At 51.9% G+C, this 20,613-nt stretch overlaps 1 protein-coding gene across 3 annotated transcripts in view; it reads left to right on the top strand.

Annotated features, from left to right (window-relative positions):
- TCN2 (transcobalamin 2) overlaps positions 1–14,750 on the top strand; it is a 37,227-nt gene extending 22,477 nt beyond the window's left edge. For 2 of the 3 annotated variants that reach the window (XM_038374010.1, XM_038374011.2), the window contains 8 exons: positions 55–244; positions 783–940; positions 2,746–2,907; positions 3,157–3,332; positions 4,760–4,937; positions 5,222–5,417; positions 8,538–8,659; positions 13,781–14,750. In XM_038374010.1, coding sequence (XP_038229938.1) covers positions 55–244; positions 783–940; positions 2,746–2,907; positions 3,157–3,332; positions 4,760–4,937; positions 5,222–5,417; positions 8,538–8,659; positions 13,781–13,842 — 1,244 coding nt within the window. In that variant the 3' untranslated portion in view covers positions 13,843–14,750. The remainder of the gene's footprint in view (positions 1–54; positions 245–782; positions 941–2,745; positions 2,908–3,156; positions 3,333–4,759; positions 4,938–5,221; positions 5,418–8,537; positions 8,660–13,780) is intronic. The other variant, XM_043498203.1, reaches the window with a different exon arrangement.
- Positions 14,751–20,613: the final 5,863 nt, after the last annotated feature.

Here is a 20,613-nt window from a genome sequence, read left to right as displayed (position 1 = left end):
TTCCATGGCATTCATTCTCTCCTTCCATTCTTCCTTCCGTTGTTTTTATCCAAGAAATCCCCAGGGGAAATTCTGCTCTGATCAAATGCCTGAACATGGAGCTCTTGAGACTCAGCCAGGATCTGTCAGAGGAGTTGAACCCCAGTGTGTATGTGGCCCTTCGTCTTTCTGCTGACCACAGCCTGAAGAAAGAAGCCCAGTACCTCCAGAGGCTGAAGAATGTCTTCCAGCCCAGCACCAGCAGGTACGGCCAATGGAGCCCAAATCCCACCATTAGGAGTGGCGCAAGGAGCAGAGCCCCTCTGTATCTTGCCACTTGCAGGAGCACCCTAGGGGCAAAGGCATCCCAGATGAACAAGCTTTCCCCCTGCCCTCTGCAAAGCCCATCTTCTTCCTGTCATGGACTCCTCTCAAAGGGGCTGGCTTCCTGCTCACTTGTGTGTGTTGACCTCCCAGGCTTGCCCCAGGATCCAGTGTCCCGGCTGCATTGATGCGGCAGGGGAGGTACCCGGACAGTATGAGGGTAGGCATAACTCTCTGCTGATTTACAGTTGGCGTGGGGCTGGATGCATTTACAAGCTCCTGTCAGGTACACAAAAGCACAAGGCTATGGTCAGTCAGGCCCCAAACTCTGCTAAGGATCTTAAGAGCTGTCCCAGAGCTGGTGTTTGCTGCCCCTGGGGATGCAGTTCCCCTCAGCTGGGGGAGGGGGAGGACAGGGAGGGGGACATGTGGGAAGGAGGAGCCATGTGGTGAGTATTTGGCTTGTGTTGTCACCTCAGCTCTGTAGCAGGTGGCCAGCAGAAACAACCCAACATGGGCCACGTGGCTCTGTACCTCCTAGCACTGCGGGCTGCCTGCCAGGACATGGACACGCTCCTGGCGAGGCAGCTGGTGACCCGGCTGAAGTACCATCTGCACAAGGAGAAGGAGCAGATAGGTAAGAGGGTGCTGCTCGGGGCTTGCACCGAGGGTTACTGCAGAGCGTGGCAGGAAGCTGCCTGGGGTGGCGTGCAGCATCTCTGGGCCGCTTCCTAGCTCAGTGTCCCTACCAGAGAATGGCTGTCAGTGGAACCCTCATTCTCTGCTCACAGCTCAGGCTCAGCGGCAATACCCCTCCTGAGCCATTCATAACAAAGAGCCACGCTGAGAACACCCTGGAAGCATCTGTCCATCCAATCCGCAGCCCCACCTTCAACTCTGTATGCACTGAGTGGGGAGTTGAAGGGGGGCAGTGGCTTGGATTACAAGCTTGCTGTGTTGGTTCCATCCAATAGGGTGCGATGAGGAGAGTCCCTGGTGCAGAGTCCTGGGGCACAGAAGGGGAGGGATGGCTTGTGCTGTGGGGAGGGGAGCACAAGCTGCTTTCTTCCTCCTGATTCATAGATTCATAGATACTAAGGTCAGAAGGGACCATTCTGATCATCTAGTCCAACCTCCTGCGCAACGCAGGCCACAGAATCTCACCCACCCACTCCTACGAAAAACCTCACCTATGTCTGAGCTACTGAAGTCTTCAAATCATGGTTTAAAGACTTCAAAGAGCAGAGAATCCTTCCTCAAGTGACCCGTGCCCCATGCTACAGAGGAAGGCGAAAAACCTCCAGGGCCTCTTCCAATCTGCCCTGGAGGAAAATTCCTTCCCAACCCCAAATATGGTGACCCTGAGCATATGGGCAAGATTCACCAGCCAGATATTACAGAAAATTCTTTCCTGGGTAACTCAGATCCCACCCATCTAATATCCCATCTCAGGGGATTAGGCTTATTTACCCTGAATATTTAAAGATCAATTAATTACCAAAATCACATTTTCACATCATACCATCTCCTCCATAAACTTATCAAGTAGAATCTTAAAGCCAGATAGATCTTTTGCCCCCACTGCTTCCCTTGGAAGGCTATTCCAAATCTTCACTCCTCTGATGGTTAGAAACCTTCGTCTAATTTCAAGTCTAAAGTTCCTGGTGGCTGGTTTATACCCATTTGTTCTTGTGTCAACATTGGTGCTGAGCTTAAATAATTCCTCTCCCTCTCCGGTATTTATCCCTCTGATATATTTATAGAGTGCAATCCTATCTCCCCTCAACCTTCTTTTAGTTAGGCTAAACAAGCCAAGCTCCTTGAGTCTCCTTTTATAAGACAAGTTTTCCATTCCTCCGATCATCCTAGTAGCCTTTCTCTGTACCTGCTCCAGTTTGTATTCATTTAATTTATTTCATTTATTTATTTAAACATGGGAGACCAGAACTGCACACAGTATTCTAGGTGAGGTCTCACCAGTGCCTTGTATAATGGTACTAAAACCTCCTTATCCCTCCTGGAAATACCTCTCCTGATGCATCCCAAAACCGCATTAGCTTTTTTCACAGCCATATCACATTGGCAGGTCATAGTCATCCTATGATCACCAATACTCCAAGGTCCTTCTCCTCTTCCGTTACTTCTAATTGATGCGTCCCCAGCTTATAACTAAAATTCTTGTTATTAATCCCTAAATGCATAACCTTACACTTCTCACTATTAAATTTCATCCTATTACTATTCCTCCAGTTTACAAGGTCATCCAGATCCTCCTGTATAATATCCCGATCCTTCTCTGAATTGGCAATACCTCCCAGCTTTGTATCATCTGCAAACTTTATTAGCACACTCCCACTTTTTGTGCCGAGGTCAGTAATAAAAAGATTAAATAAGATTGGTCCCCAAACTGATCCCTGAGGAACTCCTTTCTCCTGCTCACAGCTTTCAAAGGAAATGGCCACCCCATCACCAGTTACTACCAGTACAGCCTGGGGGTCTTGGCCCTGTGTGTCCATGGCAAGAAGATCGACACCCATGTGATCCAGAAGCTCCTGAATGCTGAGAAGCACAACATGTTCATGCATGGCATCAAGCTCTCCATGGGTACGTACTTGTCAGAATGGTCCTCCGTGCCAGCTCCCCAGGCTCTCTGGCCTTCCTGCTATGTCTGGAGACAGCACAGCCTTTGCATCTCTCTTGGGAGGTACATGCAAGTCATCTTCCCCCGAGAGGGGTTTGGGTTCTCCCATTCTCACCTCTGCACTCCATCCACACAAGGCCATAGCTCCACTGAAGTAACTTGGGCAGGGGTGGTTCTCCTTGTAATCCCTTCTCCTGCTTTTCCTCACACAGACACCAAGGCCATGGCAGGCTTGGCCTTCGCTTGCCTGGAGAAAGCCAACTTCTATGAGCCCAGGCTAGTGGCAGCAATCAGCCTGGCTATCCGGAGAGTGACGGACAGGATTCTCCAGGCTCAGACCCCCAAGGGCACCTTTGGCAACATCTTCAGTAGTCCACTGGCTGTGCAGGTGGGCAGAGCGGGTCTCTGGAGCACATCCTCCTCCTGCATGGTTTGCAGGATCCCAGCATTGCCAGCTTCCCAGGACTTGGATCTCAGCTGTGCTAATGCGTCCATGCTGCACTACACAGACCTTCTGACTGGTGTCTATGGCTTGAGCTCCATCCACACTGCAAAGTGTCAGGGGTTGGACCCAAGTCGCAGCAGGACTCGGGTGCTGATCTGAGAAAAAGTGCCAGTCAATGCGTGAGGGCTACAAGCAGAAAAGGCCTTGGTTTTATGTCTTATCCGTTCATTTGCTTTTTGTACTTGGCTCATCTCAGATAGAAAAACTAGTTGGTCGGTTGTTGTTCCTGGTTCTCCTGCACTAGCGCATGGCCAGCCTCTCTGAGTTTCTAACATAGGGTGAGAAGGGGTGAAATTGAAAACCTGGTTTATTTGAATCTTTTCTGAGTGCCAGGCCAACATTATTTGGCATTGCTCCTTTAAGGGAAAGCACTCCTCAGAATGATGATGAGTAGGGCTCTGTGTCTTTCACAGAGGTTGCAGAAGTCATGGATTCCATGACTTTCCGCAACCTCTGTGACTTCTGCAGCGGCTGGTGTGGCAGAAACCAGGGCTGCCCAAGCAGCTGGCCCCAGGGACCACCTGAGCAGCGGCCAGTGCAGCTGGCCCCAGGGACCACCTGAACAGTGATCCCAGGGGCTGTGGGAGCAGCTGCAGCTGGTGCTGGTGCCACTGGCCCCTGAGTCCCCCACCCAGCAGTGGGCCCCCAGCCTCCCCATCCAGAGCAGTGCCTGCCCCCCTCTCCTCCGCCGGCCGTCAGCTAAGATTTAGTCAGGAGTATTTATAGCACAAGTCATGGAGAGGTCATGGGCTGTGAATTTTTGTTTATTGCCCGTGACCTGTCCATGACTTTTACAAAAAATACCCGTGACTAAATCATAGCCTTAATGATCAGCAGGGTTATTTAGCTGTAAGCGTGTTTGGCGCACGTGGGCCAGTCACTGACCCCAGGGACACCACCACCCCAGGCCCCCAACTCTCTGCCCCCACATGTTAAGCTGTGTCAGGCTGCTGACACTTCACCCCTGCAGGTGTTACTACCCTTCCCTTCCTCTTACAGAAATATGCTCCATTTTATCCTGGCCCCACATTCTGCCCTGGGTGGGAGCAAACCGAGCAGGTGTCGGTCCACCCAACTCGCATGAAGGAAAGTAGCTGCCTTGCAGGGGATGTCATGTGGGGGACCGTTTCTCCTGCAGCACCGAGTCCTGTGCCAGGGTTGAATAAAGAGTGCAGAGGGAGGGGCTCTGTGGCAGCTGGACCTCATCCTGCCCACCAGATGGTTCACTTTCCCCTGCAATTGGCTTTGAAGCGGGGGGTCAGATGTTTGAAATGAGACTTCTCTCCCTTCCTTTGAACCCTTCATGTTAGCTCTTGATTGCCACCGGGATGAGCAAGAAGCCAGAGTGTCCCAAAGGCATGGATGCCCTGCTGGGGAGCCTGGAACAGGGTCACTTCCAGAACCCCATGATCATGTCCCAGCTGCTTCCTGTGCTGGATGGCAAGAGCTACCTGGACATCGCCACCATGGAGTGCCGGGCAGAGCGAGGTAACAGGAAGGACAGGGATGCTAGAGTGAGGGGCAGGGCTTGGGGGCCCTGGCTCCCATGCCTAGTGGCAGATCCCACCAAGAGAAAGGGAAGGGGGGAGCCTGGAGTTACAGTCACTGCAATGGGGGCCACTGAGGAAAGGCTAGGGTGGAAAAATCCCAGGAGCCCAGCAAACATGCCCCGAGAAGGAGGGAGGACTAGGACAGCAAGTTGTCATGCTAGGGCTCCCCACAGGGGTCTGCATGACTATTGGTGCTTCTGACAGCCTCTCCCTCTTTCTCAGACACTTTGGAGCTAGACACCAGGTGCCAGGAATCCAGGACAGTAATTCTGGGGACCAAGATGATCACCGTTCAGCTGGCTGTGGAGCACCCTCGGAGCCCTGAGACACTGTACAACCACTCCATCCAGATGCCCTCTGGGTCCTCCCTCCTGGACGTGCTGAGAACCGCTGCAGAGCAGGGCCCTGGGCAGTTCACGTGAGAGCCTCCTGCTTGTGCTGGGAACAGACTGATGGGGAAGCCTGGCTGCAGGGCAGGCCTAGAAAGAGGAGCGTGCTGTCTCCTAATCTGCAGGGGAAGCAGTCCAGGGCATGCCCACCCACAATGCTAGCCCCAGGACTAATGCTAGGAAGAGTGGCCCCGGGCCTAGGCCTGTAAGGCAGAGCTCCTGGGTTCTATTCCTGGCTCTGACACTCATTCTCTGCATGTCCTTGGATAAGTTGCTGCCCCTCTCTGTGCCTCAGTTCCCCCCGCCCCACACCGTAACATGGGGATGATCACACCCACCAACCTGCTGTGAAGTGCCGTAAGACCCTTCAGTGTAACGTGCCATTAGTTCAGTAACAACACGAGTGTCCCGTCCTCCTCCTGGACCTTGTCTGGGTTTTCCGGGCTCCCTCAGGGATTCCAGACAGTTACCAGATGTCAGATTCTTATGACAGTTCTGGGACATCCATCACTATGAAACAACCATTCTGTGTTCGAATAGGCTGTAGTTTCTGCAGGGATCTAATGGGTATGTGAGGAAGGTCTGTACAAGTGGGATGATCCTGAAGGGAGATTAACAGGGTCTCCCCAAACCTGGCATCTGCCTCAGTTTCCCCACTCTTGTACAGACCAGCTCACTGGCCAGCACATTGGGGAAGCTTCCTCCAGCGTCAGCATTTCATTCCCTTCTCCAAGGGGGGGATTTATTGTTCACATAAACTCAGTGCGACATTAGTCCAGACAGGTGAATCAGGCCCTGCCATTTTGTAAGAAGCTTACAAGAAGTGGAAGATTGGACAAATGACGAGGAAAGAGTATAAAAATATTGCTCAGGCATGCAGGAGTGCAATCAGGAAGGCCAAATCACACTTGGAGTTGCAGCTAGCAAGAGATGTTAAGAGTAACAGGAAGGGTTTATTCAGGTATGTTAGCAACAAGAAGAAAGTCAAGGAAAGTGTGGGCCCTTTACTGAATGAGGGAGGCAACCTAGTGACAGAGGATGTGGAAAAAGCTAATGTACTCAATGCTTTTTTTGCCTCTGTCTTCATGAACAAGGTCAGCTCCCAGACTGCTGCACTGGGCAGCACAGAATGGGGAGGAGGTGACCAGCCCTCTGTGGAGAAAGAAGTGGTTCGGGACTATTTAGAAAAGCTGGATGAGCACAAGTCCATGGGGCCGGATGTGCTGCATCCGAGAGTACTAAAGGAGTTGGCGGATGTGATTGCAGAGCCATTGGCCATTATCTTTGAAAACTCATGTCGATTGGGGGAGGTCCCAGAAGACTGGAAAAAGGCTAATGTAGCGCCCATCTTTAAAAAAGGGAAGAAGGAGGATCTGGGGAACTACAGGCCAGTCAGCCTCACCTCAGTCCCTGGAAAAATCATGGAGCAGGTCCTCAAGGAATCAATTCTGAAGCACTTAGAAGAGAGGAAAGTGATCAGGAACAGTCAGCATGGATTCACCAAGGGCAAGTCATGCCTGACTAATTCAATTGCTGGCTCTGTAGATGAGGGGAAAGCAGTGGATGTGTTATTCCTTGACTTTAGCAAAGCTTTTGACATGGTCTCCCACAGTATTCTTGCCAGCAAGTTAAAGAAGTATGGGCTGGATAAATAGACTATAAGGTGGAGAGAAAGCTGGGTAGATTGTCAGGCTCAACGGGTAGTGATCAATGGCTCCATGTCTAGTTGGCAGCTAGTTTCAAGTGGAGTGCCCCAAGGGTCAGTCCTCGGGCCGGTTTTGTTCAATATCTTCATTAATGATCTGGAGGATGGTGTGGATTGCACCCTCAGCAAGTTTGCAGATGAGACTAAACTGGGAGGAGAGGTAGATACGCTGGAGGATAGGGATAGGATACAGAGGGACCTAGACAAATTAGAGGATTGGGCCAAAAGAAATCTGATGAGGGGTGTTCAACAAGGACAAGTGCAGAGTCTTGCACTTAGGACGGAAAAATCCCATGCACCGCTACAGACTAGGGACTGAATGGCTAGGCAGCAGTTGTGCAGAAAAGGACCTAGGGGTTACAGTGGACGAGAAGCTGGATATAAGTCAACAGTGTGCCCTTGTTGCCAAGAAGACCAATGGCATTTTGGGCTGTATAAGTAGGGGTATTGCCAGCAGATTGAGGGACGTGATCGTTCCCCTCTATTCGACATTGGTGAGGCTCATCTGGAGTACTGTGTCCAGTTTTGGGCCCCACACTACAAGAAGGATGTGAAAAAATGGAAAACGTCCAGCGGAGGGCAACAAAAATGATTAGGGAACTGGAACACATGACTTATGAGGAGAGGCTGAGGGAACTGGGATTGTTTAGTCTGCGGAAGAGAAGAATGAGGGGGGATTTGATAGCTGCTTTCAACTACCTGAAAGGGGGTTCCAAAGAGGATGGATGTAGGCTGTTCTCAGTGGTACCAGATGGCAGAGCCAAGGAGTAATGGTCTCAAGTTGCAGTGGGGGAGGTTTAGGTTGGATATTAGGAAACACTATTTCACTAGGAGGGTAGTGAAGCACTGGAATGCATTACCTAGGGAGGTGGTGGAATCTCCATCCTTAGAAGTTTTTAAGGTCAGGCTTGACAAAGCCCTGGCTGGGATGATTTAGTTGGGGATTGGTCCTGCTTTGAGCAGGGGGTCAGACAGGGTGACCTCCTGAGGTCCCTTCCAGCCCTGATATTCTATGATTCTATCTGATGCCTCCTAAGGCCTCTGCCTCTGAGGCTTCTGCTGCTGCCAGCACGCCAGGGATTCCCAACAGGTCTCTCCCCTGGCTGGTGTGTCAAGTTCCCTTCCAGCTCCATTCTCTGGCCCAGGGTCTCCTTCAGGAGCCTGTCTGCAGTGCTGCTTGTCGGTCTTTTATCCCACCAGCGGGAAGGCAGCTAGTTAGTCATAGGTGGGGGCTACACCCAGCACTTCCCTGTGACAGGAGGTTTGGCTCCAGGTGCAGCTATGTGTCGTCAGGACTGTGCTCCTAGCCCATCAGTCCCTGTGCAAGGGCCCTGATGTGGGGACACGCTGCTGCTGCTGCCTGAGTGGAACCAAAGTGGAAACAACCTGTTCTCTGCTCTGCCTGGAGGTCACATCCCCTCTTCTCCTTCCCCTTCAACTCTAGGTTTGAAACCCAGAACACCCTGCATGGGCCATTTTTAACTGCAGTGATGGGGGTGAAAGCCAGCAATGGAGAGCGGAGATACTGGCAGCTCCTCCAGGCCCCAGACACCAGTCTTCAGAAAGGTGAGGGAAATAGCACATGGGAAACAGTGCAGCCTGGCACCTCATGTGGTCAGTGTGTGCTTGGGGCCCCCTCAGTACCCCTTGCAGCCCCCCCAGGCACGCCTGGAATTTTCTGTCTAGCTGCTGCTGCTGCGATGCACCAAAAGCTGCTCTAAAGAACACAGGCAGGGGCTGTTTGCTCACATGGCTATGAAGGGCAATGAATTCCTGGCAGAGGGGTACAGCTTTGGGCATTGAAAGGGAGAGTGCTGTAAGAAATGGACCTGCTGGCCTGGTTCCACCCCTCTTCCCAGGCCTCAGGATTCTTCCAGGGATAGACCTGCTTCAAGAAAGGCTTTTCCATGCATCACCCAAACCGTAGGGGCCAAATTCAGGCTGGTGTAAGTGGGTGCAATTCCCATTACTTCAGTGAGAGCTGCATCCCCCAGGGCTGGATTTGGTCCCATATCTCCAGATGGTGCATAAAGCCTGTGGAGGGATTATGTGCAGCTGCCAAAGGGATCACACTAATAAAGTGCAGTTCTAGCCTAAAATGTGGCTTTAAAGTGGCACACTCTTGCTTGGCAGAGCTGCTCCCTGTGGGTCTGATGTCCCACTGTCCAGCACCTTGTGCTGTCACCTACCCCTCTGCACAGTTGCTGCTGGAGACAAGTTGAGCCATCTGGTTTGGTGGCTTTGTGCACAGCTGTTATAGGGCTACATGAGGTGCCAGGCAATGGGGAAAATAGCTCGTGTGTGGGTAGGTCTGTGCTGTCTGCAGCTCAGGTAGACATAGCCGTGGCAGCATTGCTACACAGAGCCATGTAGATGCAGTGCCATGGGCAGCAGCACTGTGAGTAGGCACCCAGGGATCCAGGCTGGCTTAGCGAGTCTGTGCTGAAGCCCATGCCACCGCATCTACACTGCACTGTTTGTAGCAATGCTAGTGCAGGTAAAACTAGCAAGGATAGGTCTGCCTGAGCCGCTGTCACACCTTGGATTGCAAGCTAGACCTGCCCTGTGTCCCAGCCAGATCAGCCCACTTTAGAGATGCGTGTGGTTGCTTTGTTACTGCTGTTAGCACTGCAGCACACCTGGCACTGGAGAGGGAGGTGGGTTCCATTCTGGCTCATGCATCATCAACAAATCCCACCCTCAGTGACCCCTGGGCTGCCCCACTGAAGACAGTTACAGAGCACACCATTGGCTCTTTTCAGGGGGCTCCTTAAGCCCACCCATTCTGTATATAATGCCTGACATCACCAGTGACTTATATCCCAGGGGCAGACATGAAGCAGACTGGGCGTGTAGGGACAGGTAGCTATGCAGGTGGCTTGAGACGCAATAATACTTCTTAAAGGAACCTAAATAGGCTGAATGCATCTCAGCAAGGTGGGCCAGACTCACTCTAGGCTGGAGGCACAGGAAGGGCCTGGGGGAAGATAAAGGAGCACATGGGTGTCCTTGGTGAGGGCCCTGGTGTCACGACTGGGGCTCGGGCATTCAGGCCTAGTGGTTGGAGCAGGGTGGTCAGCATCCAGGAACCGCACCAAAAGTCAGAGCTGGTGTCAGAAACCAGAGCAGGAGTCAGAGCCAAGGGGCAGGAGTCCGAGAGCAAGCCAAGGGGCAGATCTGTCACTACCGCTGGCAGGGGAGCCCACCTTGTTGCATAGACACTTCCTGGAACTCCTCCTGGGCTTATCTGGGGGACCCGGACCAATCAAAGGCCACAAAAGAAGCTGTCAGTCTGGCCTGCTGTGAGAGCTCTATCATAGCTGCTGAGTAGTGGCATGGAGATATTGGCCATCCCACAGACATAGGGTCGAGCCCCGCAGAGCCTCCCGCCCAGCAAGCATCATATAAGGCCTCCACCCTACAGTGGGAAGAGGGAGGCAGCTGCTGTCCACAGTCCCTGTAACTGGGGGACTAAGGTCCTAATTAGCATGGGCCCCACTTGCCAATCCTAGACCTCATCTAGCCTCATTGCCGAGTAGGGTAACCAGATCGCAAGAGAGAAATATCAGGACACATTGGGTGAGTGGGGGTGTGGGGGGGAAGAGACAGACACAGGTGCACAGCCCCGACCAGAGCCAGAGGCAAACTGGTCCGCCTGGCCCTGTGCTACCAGCGTGCCCCTTCCTGTTGGGGGTGGGCCCATGCTGCGCCACACAGCTCCCCTGCCCAGCGCCCCCTGGATCCAATATGCCCAGGGCCCCCTACAACCCTTCCACCACAAATGCACAGTGCTGTGCACACACACGCCCCACCCAGCGCCCCCCTGCCCACAGCCCCACCACTGCTGCCCAGCACCCCACACAGAACCCCCCACTCACTAGTTTCCCACTACACACAGATTTCCCCTACCTCCCTTCCTCTCTCCCAGTGCCCTTCCCCACAGCCCCACCACCACAAATACACAATGCCCCACACAGACCCCCCAGTGCCCTGACACACACAGATCTCCCCCACTTCCCAGCACCCACCAACAGGCCCCCACTGTCTAGCACCCCAAAACATACAAACCTCACCCACTGCCCAGCGCCCTCCACACCCTCACAGCCCAGCATGCCCCCCACACATACCTCCCAGACATTCATCATCACACCCTGCCCCCTTCCCTGGCTGCACTCACCAGCCCTGCTGGGAGGTCTGTGGCTCCTAGGGTGAGAGCGGGGGGGGGGTCTCCAGACTCACCATGTGCTGCACCCGCCACAAGTGTGAGCCCCATGGCTCCCATTGGCTGGGAAAAGCACCAATGGGAGCTGCCAGAGCCGCGGAGCGGGGCTTGCAGGTGGGAGCAGCCTGCAGAGCCCCCCCATCCTAAGAGCCAGAGGGACCTGCTGGGGGCGAGATGGGGAGTCCTGGCGGTGCTTAACTGCGGTGGCTCCCATCCCGGGAAGCATCCGGCAGGCAGGTTCCTCTGGCTCCTAGAGTCGCAGGTCAGGTCGGGTCAGGTGGGGAGGGGGAGGGCTCTCAGCCCACTCCCGGTGCCTGCAAGCCCCGCTCATGCAGCATGTGGTGCTCCTGCCGGCAGGCGAGCGCCGGGAGCTATCCCAATATCGACGTAAGGTCGGGATGCTGGACAAGTCCCCTAAAATCGGGACTGTCCCGATAAAATCGGGATGTCTAGTCACCCTATTGCCAAGACTGGCTAGCCTTTAGCTTCAGCATGGCTGTGGGCTCAGCAGTAGCTCACTGCCTCCTGCCCAGATGAAGCCCAGTGCTGCAGAGAAGCCTGCCTGCTGACTGAGACCTCAGTCCAAAGAGAGGCCTTCCCTAAGGCACTCTGGGAAATGCACTCGCAGTGTCTTTGCTGGAGCAGTAGTGCCACACATTCGGCTAAGCCCAGGGGCATGGTCCTTTATGGAAATCCCAAGGGAAACATCCAGTATCCACATTTCCCATTCAGGAAACAAGCAGAATGAATTTAGCCAGGACGCCGCCCCCCCATGCTCAGCACATCCGTAGTGTGATGGGAGAGGTCGGGGGACAGGTTGCGATTGGAAGGGGAATAGAACTGGGTAGGAGCAATATGAGTAGGCTGGAGGGTACTGTACAGGGAATGTGAGTGTGTGAAGTGTAAGGCTAAGCGTGGCCACACCCCTCTGAATACACAAAGCCAGGGGCCTGGTGAGTTGGGAACCACAGAAGTGTGTTGTTCAGGTTGTGTTGCAGCCCAGAGAATTTGTGTGGCTTCACTCGCACTTCCTGGTGTTGTACGTTATATAAGAGGTTGCACAACAGCTTTTCTTTGAAAATAAACCCAGCATCCCCAAGGGTTCTGTCAACTTTGGCTGGTTTGGGATTTGTCATTAGCACAGTGAAATGTTTAAATGTTTCACACCTGCGGTTCTCAAACATTATTGCATTGCGACCCCTTTCTGACAACAAAAATTACTACATGACCCCAGGAGAGGGGACTGAAGCCTGAGCCCGCCTTCGGGGGGCGGGTGGGAGGTGGGCACAGTCAAACCCCAAGCCCCACCACCCCTGGCTGGAGGGCCAAAGCCATAGCCCAAGAGCTTCAGCCTCAGGCAGGGGGTAGGGCCTATAACCCTGAGCCCCACCACCAAGGACTGAAGTCCTCAGGCAGGGGGTGGGGCCTATAACCCTGAGCCCCAAGACGTTAGACTTTGGTCCCGGGCAGTTGAGCTTGGGCTTGGGCTTTGGCCTGTGGCCCCAGCAAGTCTAACACCCACCAAGGCAACCCCATTAAAATGGGGTCGCAACCCACTTTGGGGTTCTGACTCACACTTTGAGAACCGCTGTTTTACACCTTTAAGGTTTCCAGACTGCCATGATAAGGTCAGGGGGTAATGACTAGTGTAAGGTTGTGATGATCTGATGCTGCCAGCTGCTGGAGTTGGGGCTGTTTTGCATTCACAGTGTGATGGCCTTGGTGCCACTAGCACTCAGAACTTCACACACAGTGACGTGCTGGACCTGCAGTGTCTCTGTTTGATTGCAGAAGTCAGGGTGAGGTCAATGGTGTGTATAAGCAATTACTCACCTTTAACGTTAAAAAAAATCCATGGAAATTTTCCAGTTTTTCCAATAAAAAAGCAACCCCCCCAAGTTTCTGAGTTTCAGGTGGGCATTTTGCCAAAAAACAAAATAAACAAAAAAGTTTGTTTTGAAAAAAGGCCATTTTTCCTTTGAAATTTTTTTTAAACAAAAAATGGTGACCTCTGCTGCATTGGGAAGATGCTCATTGACTGATCCTATGGTGCTGTCCCAAAAGACCCTGGGGAATTGGGACTGTTCTTGCTGCAGGCTTCTCTATTCCCAATTAGCAGACACATTTGTTTCTGGTTCCTGGTGCTGGGGCCTTTCTCTCGCTTTGACATGGATAGCAGCCCCTCTGGGGAGCCAAGAGGGCCAAGACCAGCCCAAAGCTTCCACTGATCAAGGACTAAATGACTGATTAATATGTCTGAGCCCATGGCCTAAATGAGACCAACAACAGAGTGCAGAAAAAGGAGTAAAGACACTGGGCCTGGTGCCCTCTCACCCCAGGGATAAGCAGGAGTGACAGCAGGATAAGATCACTGTATGCGAGAGGTGATGAAATTCAATGCTGATAAATGTAAAGTAATGCACATTGGAAAACTTTGACTTGTGCTCTGCTATCTTGTTTTGTAGGTATCTCTGATTACCAGCCTCAGGATGGAGAGTCCATCATCTTGAAGTTTAGCCCGTGGTAGATCGCCTGCTGTCTGCTTCCAGCTCCCTGCCCCACCTCGATCCACAGTGAACTCTCTGTGTGCATCTCTCTCTGCCCCGGAAGCAGGAGGTCTCAGCTGGCAAGGACAGCATGCATCTGTCAACCTGTGAGCCCTGTGCCCACAGAGCGGTATCTTCCTCCCCACAGACTGAAGTCCATAATGCAAGTCCCTGGCCCTCCTGGCAGGATGTGTGTGTGTGTGTGCGTGCGCATGTCTGTCTGTCAAAAGGGGCAAATTCCCACCTGCCCCGGTGACCTGTTCTGCTGTGGATCACCCACAACCATCCACTCGATGGAAACTGACCATGTCAGGGGGTGGGGAGCAGCAGATTTGGTGTGAAAGAAAAACTTCCAATATGACAACTCAGCGCATCATAATTCTGATTTTCTAATGCAGCTTTAACCCTTGCTATGCTGTGGCTGTCTAAACTGCCACCCAATGAGTACATGGGAGGAGGTGTCTGCATCCTCCTGCTGGACACACTTTGCCCCCCCCCTCCACACACACACACACTGTACCAGTGCCCTGGTATGACTGGGGTCCTGGAGATTCTCTAGATTGCATCCCTCTGTATAGCAGTCACTGCCTGGCTCGCAGGCCAGGGCTCCCCTCCCTGCTCCCGCCCAGTTCCTGAAGCGACAGAACTGCTGCTATGAGGAGAGGATGTGGCTGATATCTTTGTTCTCTGGAGAGCAGTGGGTGGGAACCCAGGCCCTGTGCCGAGGGGAGATGGTGCCCCCATGCAGCCACTCAACCTCAGTCTGACATGCTTTCACTTGTATTTGCTTATAACATGCCCTAACTTTATTCCTGTTACTTGGCATCGCTTATGCTATGTCCTGTTGTCAACAGATTTATTTTACTATAAACCAACTCAGTGCACTGTTTAGAGGGAAGGATGTATTTATCCCATTAAGTTAATCAGGTGCAATGAGTTTTGTGTCTTTAAAGGAACACATAAACCATATTATTTCTCTGAACGGTCCAGGGGAGGTCTGGACATTTCAGAGCACATGATTTGGGGAAAAGTGGGACTGGGAGGGTGTTGGTACTAGCCAAGTACTAGCCAAGGCTGGTGGAAGTCAGAGTGGGGCTGTAGAAAGACTGCGGGGCTCACAGCTGTTGAACCAGGATTGTCTAGAGCACAGACACGCAGGGTGTGGCCTGCTTTCTGGTAGGCTGGTTGGGCCCAGGTTGGGATCTACAGCTGCAAAGCACTGTGAGGCACCCAAGGTTGCAGGGCATGTGATGACACAGCCCCTTGCTGGTCTCGATTGCACCGCAGAAAGGGATAGATAATGAGTAGTTTTGTGGATGTTTATGGGGACCTCTTCCCATGCTTGAACAGTGGCCTGAGAGAAAGCCCGTAGATGCTTGTTCAGAAACTTAATCTGGGCAAAGGAAGCTGGTATCACGGACCGACTGGAGAGGAATGTTGACAGTTTCATAGCAAATGAGAGATGATAGGTGGGGTGGACACTTAAAGAGAAGACAAGCTGCTTGTGTTTGATGCCTTAGAGAAGGGGGAGCCAATGGAGGAATGCAAAGAAAGGAATGACATGATCAAAGCAATAAGGTAGAAGAATGATCTTTGCAGCTGCATTCTGGACAGATATAAGTGGGGCAAGATTGCATTTGGCAGTGCCAGAGAGGAGGATGTTACAGTTAATGAGGCACAGGATGATGAGGCCCTTGATCAGACTTTTAGCTGTGGCACTACAGAAGAAAGGCCATGTCATAAATATAAAGGGGAAGGTTTTTGCTTTGACCTCTAAAGGGTTAGGAAGCTCAGATAACCTGGTTGGCACCTGACCAAAAGGACCAATAAGGGGAGAAGATACTTTCAAATCTGTGGAGGGGAAAGGTTCCTGTTTTGTCTCTGTGCTCTTTCTGAGACAAAGAGAGAGACCAAGCAAATAATCTAGCTCCTACTGAATGATACATCTAACTTACAGAAATAGTAAGTAATAGCAAGAAAATGCGTTAGAGTATCTTTTGTTTTAGCTTGTGAATTTTCCCTGTGCTAAGAGGGAGGTTTATCTCTGTTTTTTGTAACTTTAAAGTTTTGCTTAGAGGGGAATCCTCTGTGTTTTGAATATTACCCTGTAAAATTACCTTCCATCCTGATTTTACAGAGGTGTTTCTTCTACTTTTTTTTCTTTATAATAAAGTTCTGTTTTTTAAGAATCTGATTGGTTTTTAGTGTCCTAAAAACCAAGGGTCTGGCCTGTGCTCACCTGATTTACCTATTTGCTTGGTAGATTATTCTCAAGCCTCCCTGGGAAAGGGGTGAAAGTGCTTGGGGGGGATATTTTAGGGAAACAGGAACTCCAAGTGGTCCTTTTCCTGAATCTTTGTCTAACTCACTTGGTAGTGACAGCAGTACCCATCCAAGGACAAGGAAGGATTTGTACCTTGGGGAAGTTTTTAACCTAAGCTGGTAGAAATAAGCTTGGGGGGGGGGGTCTTTCATGCGGGTCCCCACAAGTGTACCCTAGAGTTCAGAGTGGGGAGGTGTCAGCGTTCCCTCCCCCACTCTGAACTCCAAGGTACACATGTGGGGACCTGCATGAAAGACCCCCTGTGTACCTTGGAGTTCAGAGTGGGGGAGGGAACGCTGACACCTCCCCACTCTGAACTCTAGGGTACACTTGTGGGGACCCGCATGAAAGACCCCCCCCCCAAGCTTATTTCTACCAGCTTAGGTTAAAACTTCCCCAAGGCACAAATTCTTTGCCCTTGGAGGGTACGCTGCCACCACTAAGTGATTTAACAAAGAATCAGGGAAAGGACCACTTGGAGTTCCTATTCCCCCAAATGACAGGTTTCATAGTAGCAGCCGTGTTAGTCTGTATTTGCAAAAAGAAAAGGAGTACTTGTGGCACCTTAGAGACTAACAAATTTATTAGAGCATAAGCTTTCGTGAGCTACAGCTCACTTCATCGGATGCATCCGATGAAGTGAGCTGTAGCTCACGAAAGCTTATGCTCTAATAAATTTGTTAGTCTCTAAGGTGCCACAAGTACTCCTTTTCTTATTCCCCAAAAACCCTTAAACCCCCTTTCCTGGGGAGGCTTGAGAATAATATCCTAACCAATTGGTTACAAAGTGATCACAGACCTAAACCCCTGGGCCTTAGGACAATAGAGAAATCAGTCAGAAGGATTTTATTTTAAAAAAAGATAAAAATCACCTCTGTAAAATCAGGATGGAAAATAACTTTACAGGTAACAAAAGATTCAAAAACACAGCAGAACTTCCTCTAGGCTTAGTTTCAAAGTTACAAAAAACAAGAATAAACCTCCCTCCAGCAAAGGAAAAATTCACAAGCAAAATAAAAGATAATCTAACACGCCTTGCCTGGCTTTTACTTAAAATTTTTGTAATATGAGAGACTTTTAGGATGGGTTATAGGAGAAGGAGTTTTCTGACCTGATGCTTCTCTGCTTCCTAAGAGAACACACACAAACAAAGCCTTCCCCTCCACCCAAGATTTGAAAATATCTTCTTTCCCCATTGGTCCTTTTGGTCAGGTGCCAACCAGGTTATTTGAGTTTCTTAACCCCTTACAGGTAAGGAGGACTTCTAGGCTATCCTTAGCTGTATGGTTATGACAGGAGGGAACCTTGACAGGCTGTAACTCAGATGCTCTGCAGAAAAAATCAGGAAGATTTAGACTTACCTGGGATCTGAGGCCCTCGAGAGAGGTTGGAGTTGATGAGGCCCAGGGCCTGAGTGACAGGTAGGATGATGGTGTTGTTCCCAGTGATGGAGAAAGAAGGTGGCAAGGAGGGTTTGGGGGAAATTCAGAGCTCTGTTTTAGCCATGTTGAGCTTGAGCTGACAGCTAATCATTCACGAGATGTCACAGAGAGGCTGAGAGATTAGTTTGGCCAGAAGGAGACAAGTCTGGAGCAGAGGTAGATCTGCAAGTGGTCAGCGTAGGGACGGTTGTTGAATTTGTGTTTGTGATGAGATTACCCAGAGGTACGGTGCAGAGGAGGAGGAGAAGGGGGCCAAGGACAGAGTGTGATGAAGCGGGACTGTTCTTAATGTTTCCTCTGAATAGTGTGGTGGTGCCTCAGTTTCCCCTATGCAGTTCTTAAGTATCTAGGTGGTGGGATAAGGGTGTATGATTGTTGCAGAGCCCTAGAGGGCAGGTGTGTGCAGAGGTCTGGACACGGAATGGCCGACACCCTGTTTCCGGGCAACTGATGGCCTGGCCCTTCTCCCCTGCAAAGTGAGAGCTAAAGGGGTTGGAGAACAAAGGAATCAGGTGACCTCCTGGCCTGGAAAAGGGACAAAGCCCAGAGGAGGAGGGGCTGGAGAGAGTTTCAGTTTGGGGCTGGCTGGGGACATGGAGTGAAGTGCAGACCTGGTTGTCTGGCTCACTGCCCCCCGCAAAATGGACCCAGGTGAGAGTCACGTCTGACTGCGAAGTTGGGGGGCAGGACCCTCTGGCTTCCCCAGGATCCCGCCTGGGCGGGCTCGCTGTCGGAAGCATACGGAGGGGCAGAGGATGCTGAATGCTCCCGAGGTCAGACCCAGGAAGGGGGAAGCCGGGTGAGCTGTGTGTCCTGAAGACAGTCTGCTCACAGAAAGGAGACTTCCCCAGAGTCCTGACTGGCTTCGTAGGAAGCAGTTCCAGAGCATCGCCCCGGGACTCTGTGACACAGAGTCTGTGGAACCCCCACAGAAAGCTGGAGAGGAGATGAGGAGGATCCTCCAGGAGTGATTAGAGAGGCAGGAGGAGAACCAGGGAGGACAGAGTCACGGAAGCCAAGGGAGGACACTATTTCAAGAGGAAAAGCATGGCTGACTGTGTCAAAGCTGCTTGACAGATCAAGAAGGGTGAGGCTGGAGGACTGGGTCTGAGCTTTGGCTAGAAAGGTCATTAGAGACTTCGGTGAGAGTAGTTTCAGTGGAGTGCAAGGGGCAGAAGCCAGATGGGGGAGGGACTAGGATGAGATTGGAGGAGAGGAATTCCAGGCAGGGATTGCAGACCATGTTCAATGAGTGTAGAGATGACAGGAGATGGGGCAGTAGCTGGAGAAGCCAGGCCAAGATGGATTTTTAAGATGAGAGACTAAAGCATGTTTGTATCATGAGGGAGGAGAGCGAGAGGCTACGGAGATGAGTAAAGCAGAGGATGAGAATGGGCATGGGGGAGATTAGGGGAGAGGATGCGATGGGGTCATGGGACAAGTGGAGGCATTAGATGAGGAGAGCAGACAAAGAACTCCTGAGTCCATGAGAGGGGAGAAGGAGACTAGCGTTGTAGGAGAGCAGGTCACAGTGTATTTTGTCCGTTTGCACTTGGGAGACGTTGGTGAGATCCTGTGCAGAGGGAGAAGTGGAGGCAGGAAATGGAGGGTTTGAGGAGCAAGTCGAAGGGATTGGGGACATGGGATTGTTCTCTGGTTTTATCCTGTTTTCTCCCCTTCCCCAGTGCGAGACGTGACCTTTGTCTCCAGTCAGTCGGGTATCCGGTAAAGGAACAGACATGTGAAAATGATACCTCTCCCATGCAACAAGCTGCACTATTGGATCCTGCTGAGCAATGGACAGAGCTGTCCTGGTCCACCTGGCACAGGGGCTCATTGCGCCTCCTCAAGCATAGGATGCTCTGGGGCTGGAGAACCCATGGGGAAAAAATGGTGGGTGCTGAGCACCCACTGGCAGCCCCCATATCAGCTCCCCCCAGTGGCTCCTGCCCATTCACAGGCCCTGCAGATCAGCACTTCCTCCTCCCTCCCTGGATCTCCCGCCTGCCACAATCAGCTGTTTTGCAGCATGCAGGAGGCTGGGAGGGAGGGCGGAGGAGTGAGGACACGGCACGCGCGGGGGAGGAGGTGGAACTGGGAGGAAAGAGGTGGAGGAGGGGTGGAGCAGGGGCAGGAAGAGGCAGAGCAGGAGTGGGGCCTTGGGGAATGGGGTGGTGTGGGGGCGGGGCCTGTGGCAGAGCCGGGAATCGAGCACTCCCCGGCACTTTGGAATGTTGGCGCCTGTGTCCTCAAAGCCAATCTGGGGATTAGATCTTTCAGCCTGACACCCTCTTCTTGCGGTTCCTTGGCCTGGGGTCTCGCTTCGTCACTCTGCAGCCCATCTCTTGCTCCTCAGGAGCTGCAGCACCTTGTCTTCATGGCTTAGTCCTCTGCCTAAGTCACAATTGTCCATGCCTTCTGAGGTTCTAGCAAAGTCTCCACAGTGTCCCAGGCAGTCCTTAAGTCCTCTATAGAGTGACCAGATAGTAACTGTGAAAAAACGGGACGGGGTGAGGGGTAATAGGCGCCTATATAAGAAAAAGTCTCCAAAAACGGGACTATCCCTTTAAAAACAGGACATCTGGTCACCCTAATCCTCTGGCCTGGCTGAGTCACTGCCTCGGTGACTGGGATGAATGGTTCTGGACACTCTTCAAAGTCAGGGCCCTATCTCCAACAGCGAAGGGATGGGCAACTCCAAACCTTCCTGCCACTCCCCTGGACTACTTCCCACCTTGCCTATCCCTGGCTTGCACCCTCCACCCCTCTAGCCAAACCCCTTTTCCTTTGGGTTTGCTAGGCAAATCCTTCCTCTTGGGTCTCAAGCTCTTTCTTTCCCTTGTCCCAAAGGAGTAACTGCAGCTTTCTTCCCAGCAGTCCTCCTTCTGCTACCAGTTCCCTGGTTTTATAGAAGCAATGCCTGTTCATTCACAGGTGAGCTTCTCTGAATTAGGACTCTGCTCTCCCCCAAAATATCTGCCAGCTTG

The sequence above is a fragment of the Dermochelys coriacea genome, chromosome 15 (assembly GCF_009764565.3).
Source record: "Dermochelys coriacea isolate rDerCor1 chromosome 15, rDerCor1.pri.v4, whole genome shotgun sequence".
Lineage (NCBI taxonomy): Eukaryota > Metazoa > Chordata > Testudines > Dermochelyidae > Dermochelys > Dermochelys coriacea.
Note: the sequence above shows the minus strand (reverse complement) of the source record. Positions and strands in the feature narration are given on the sequence as shown.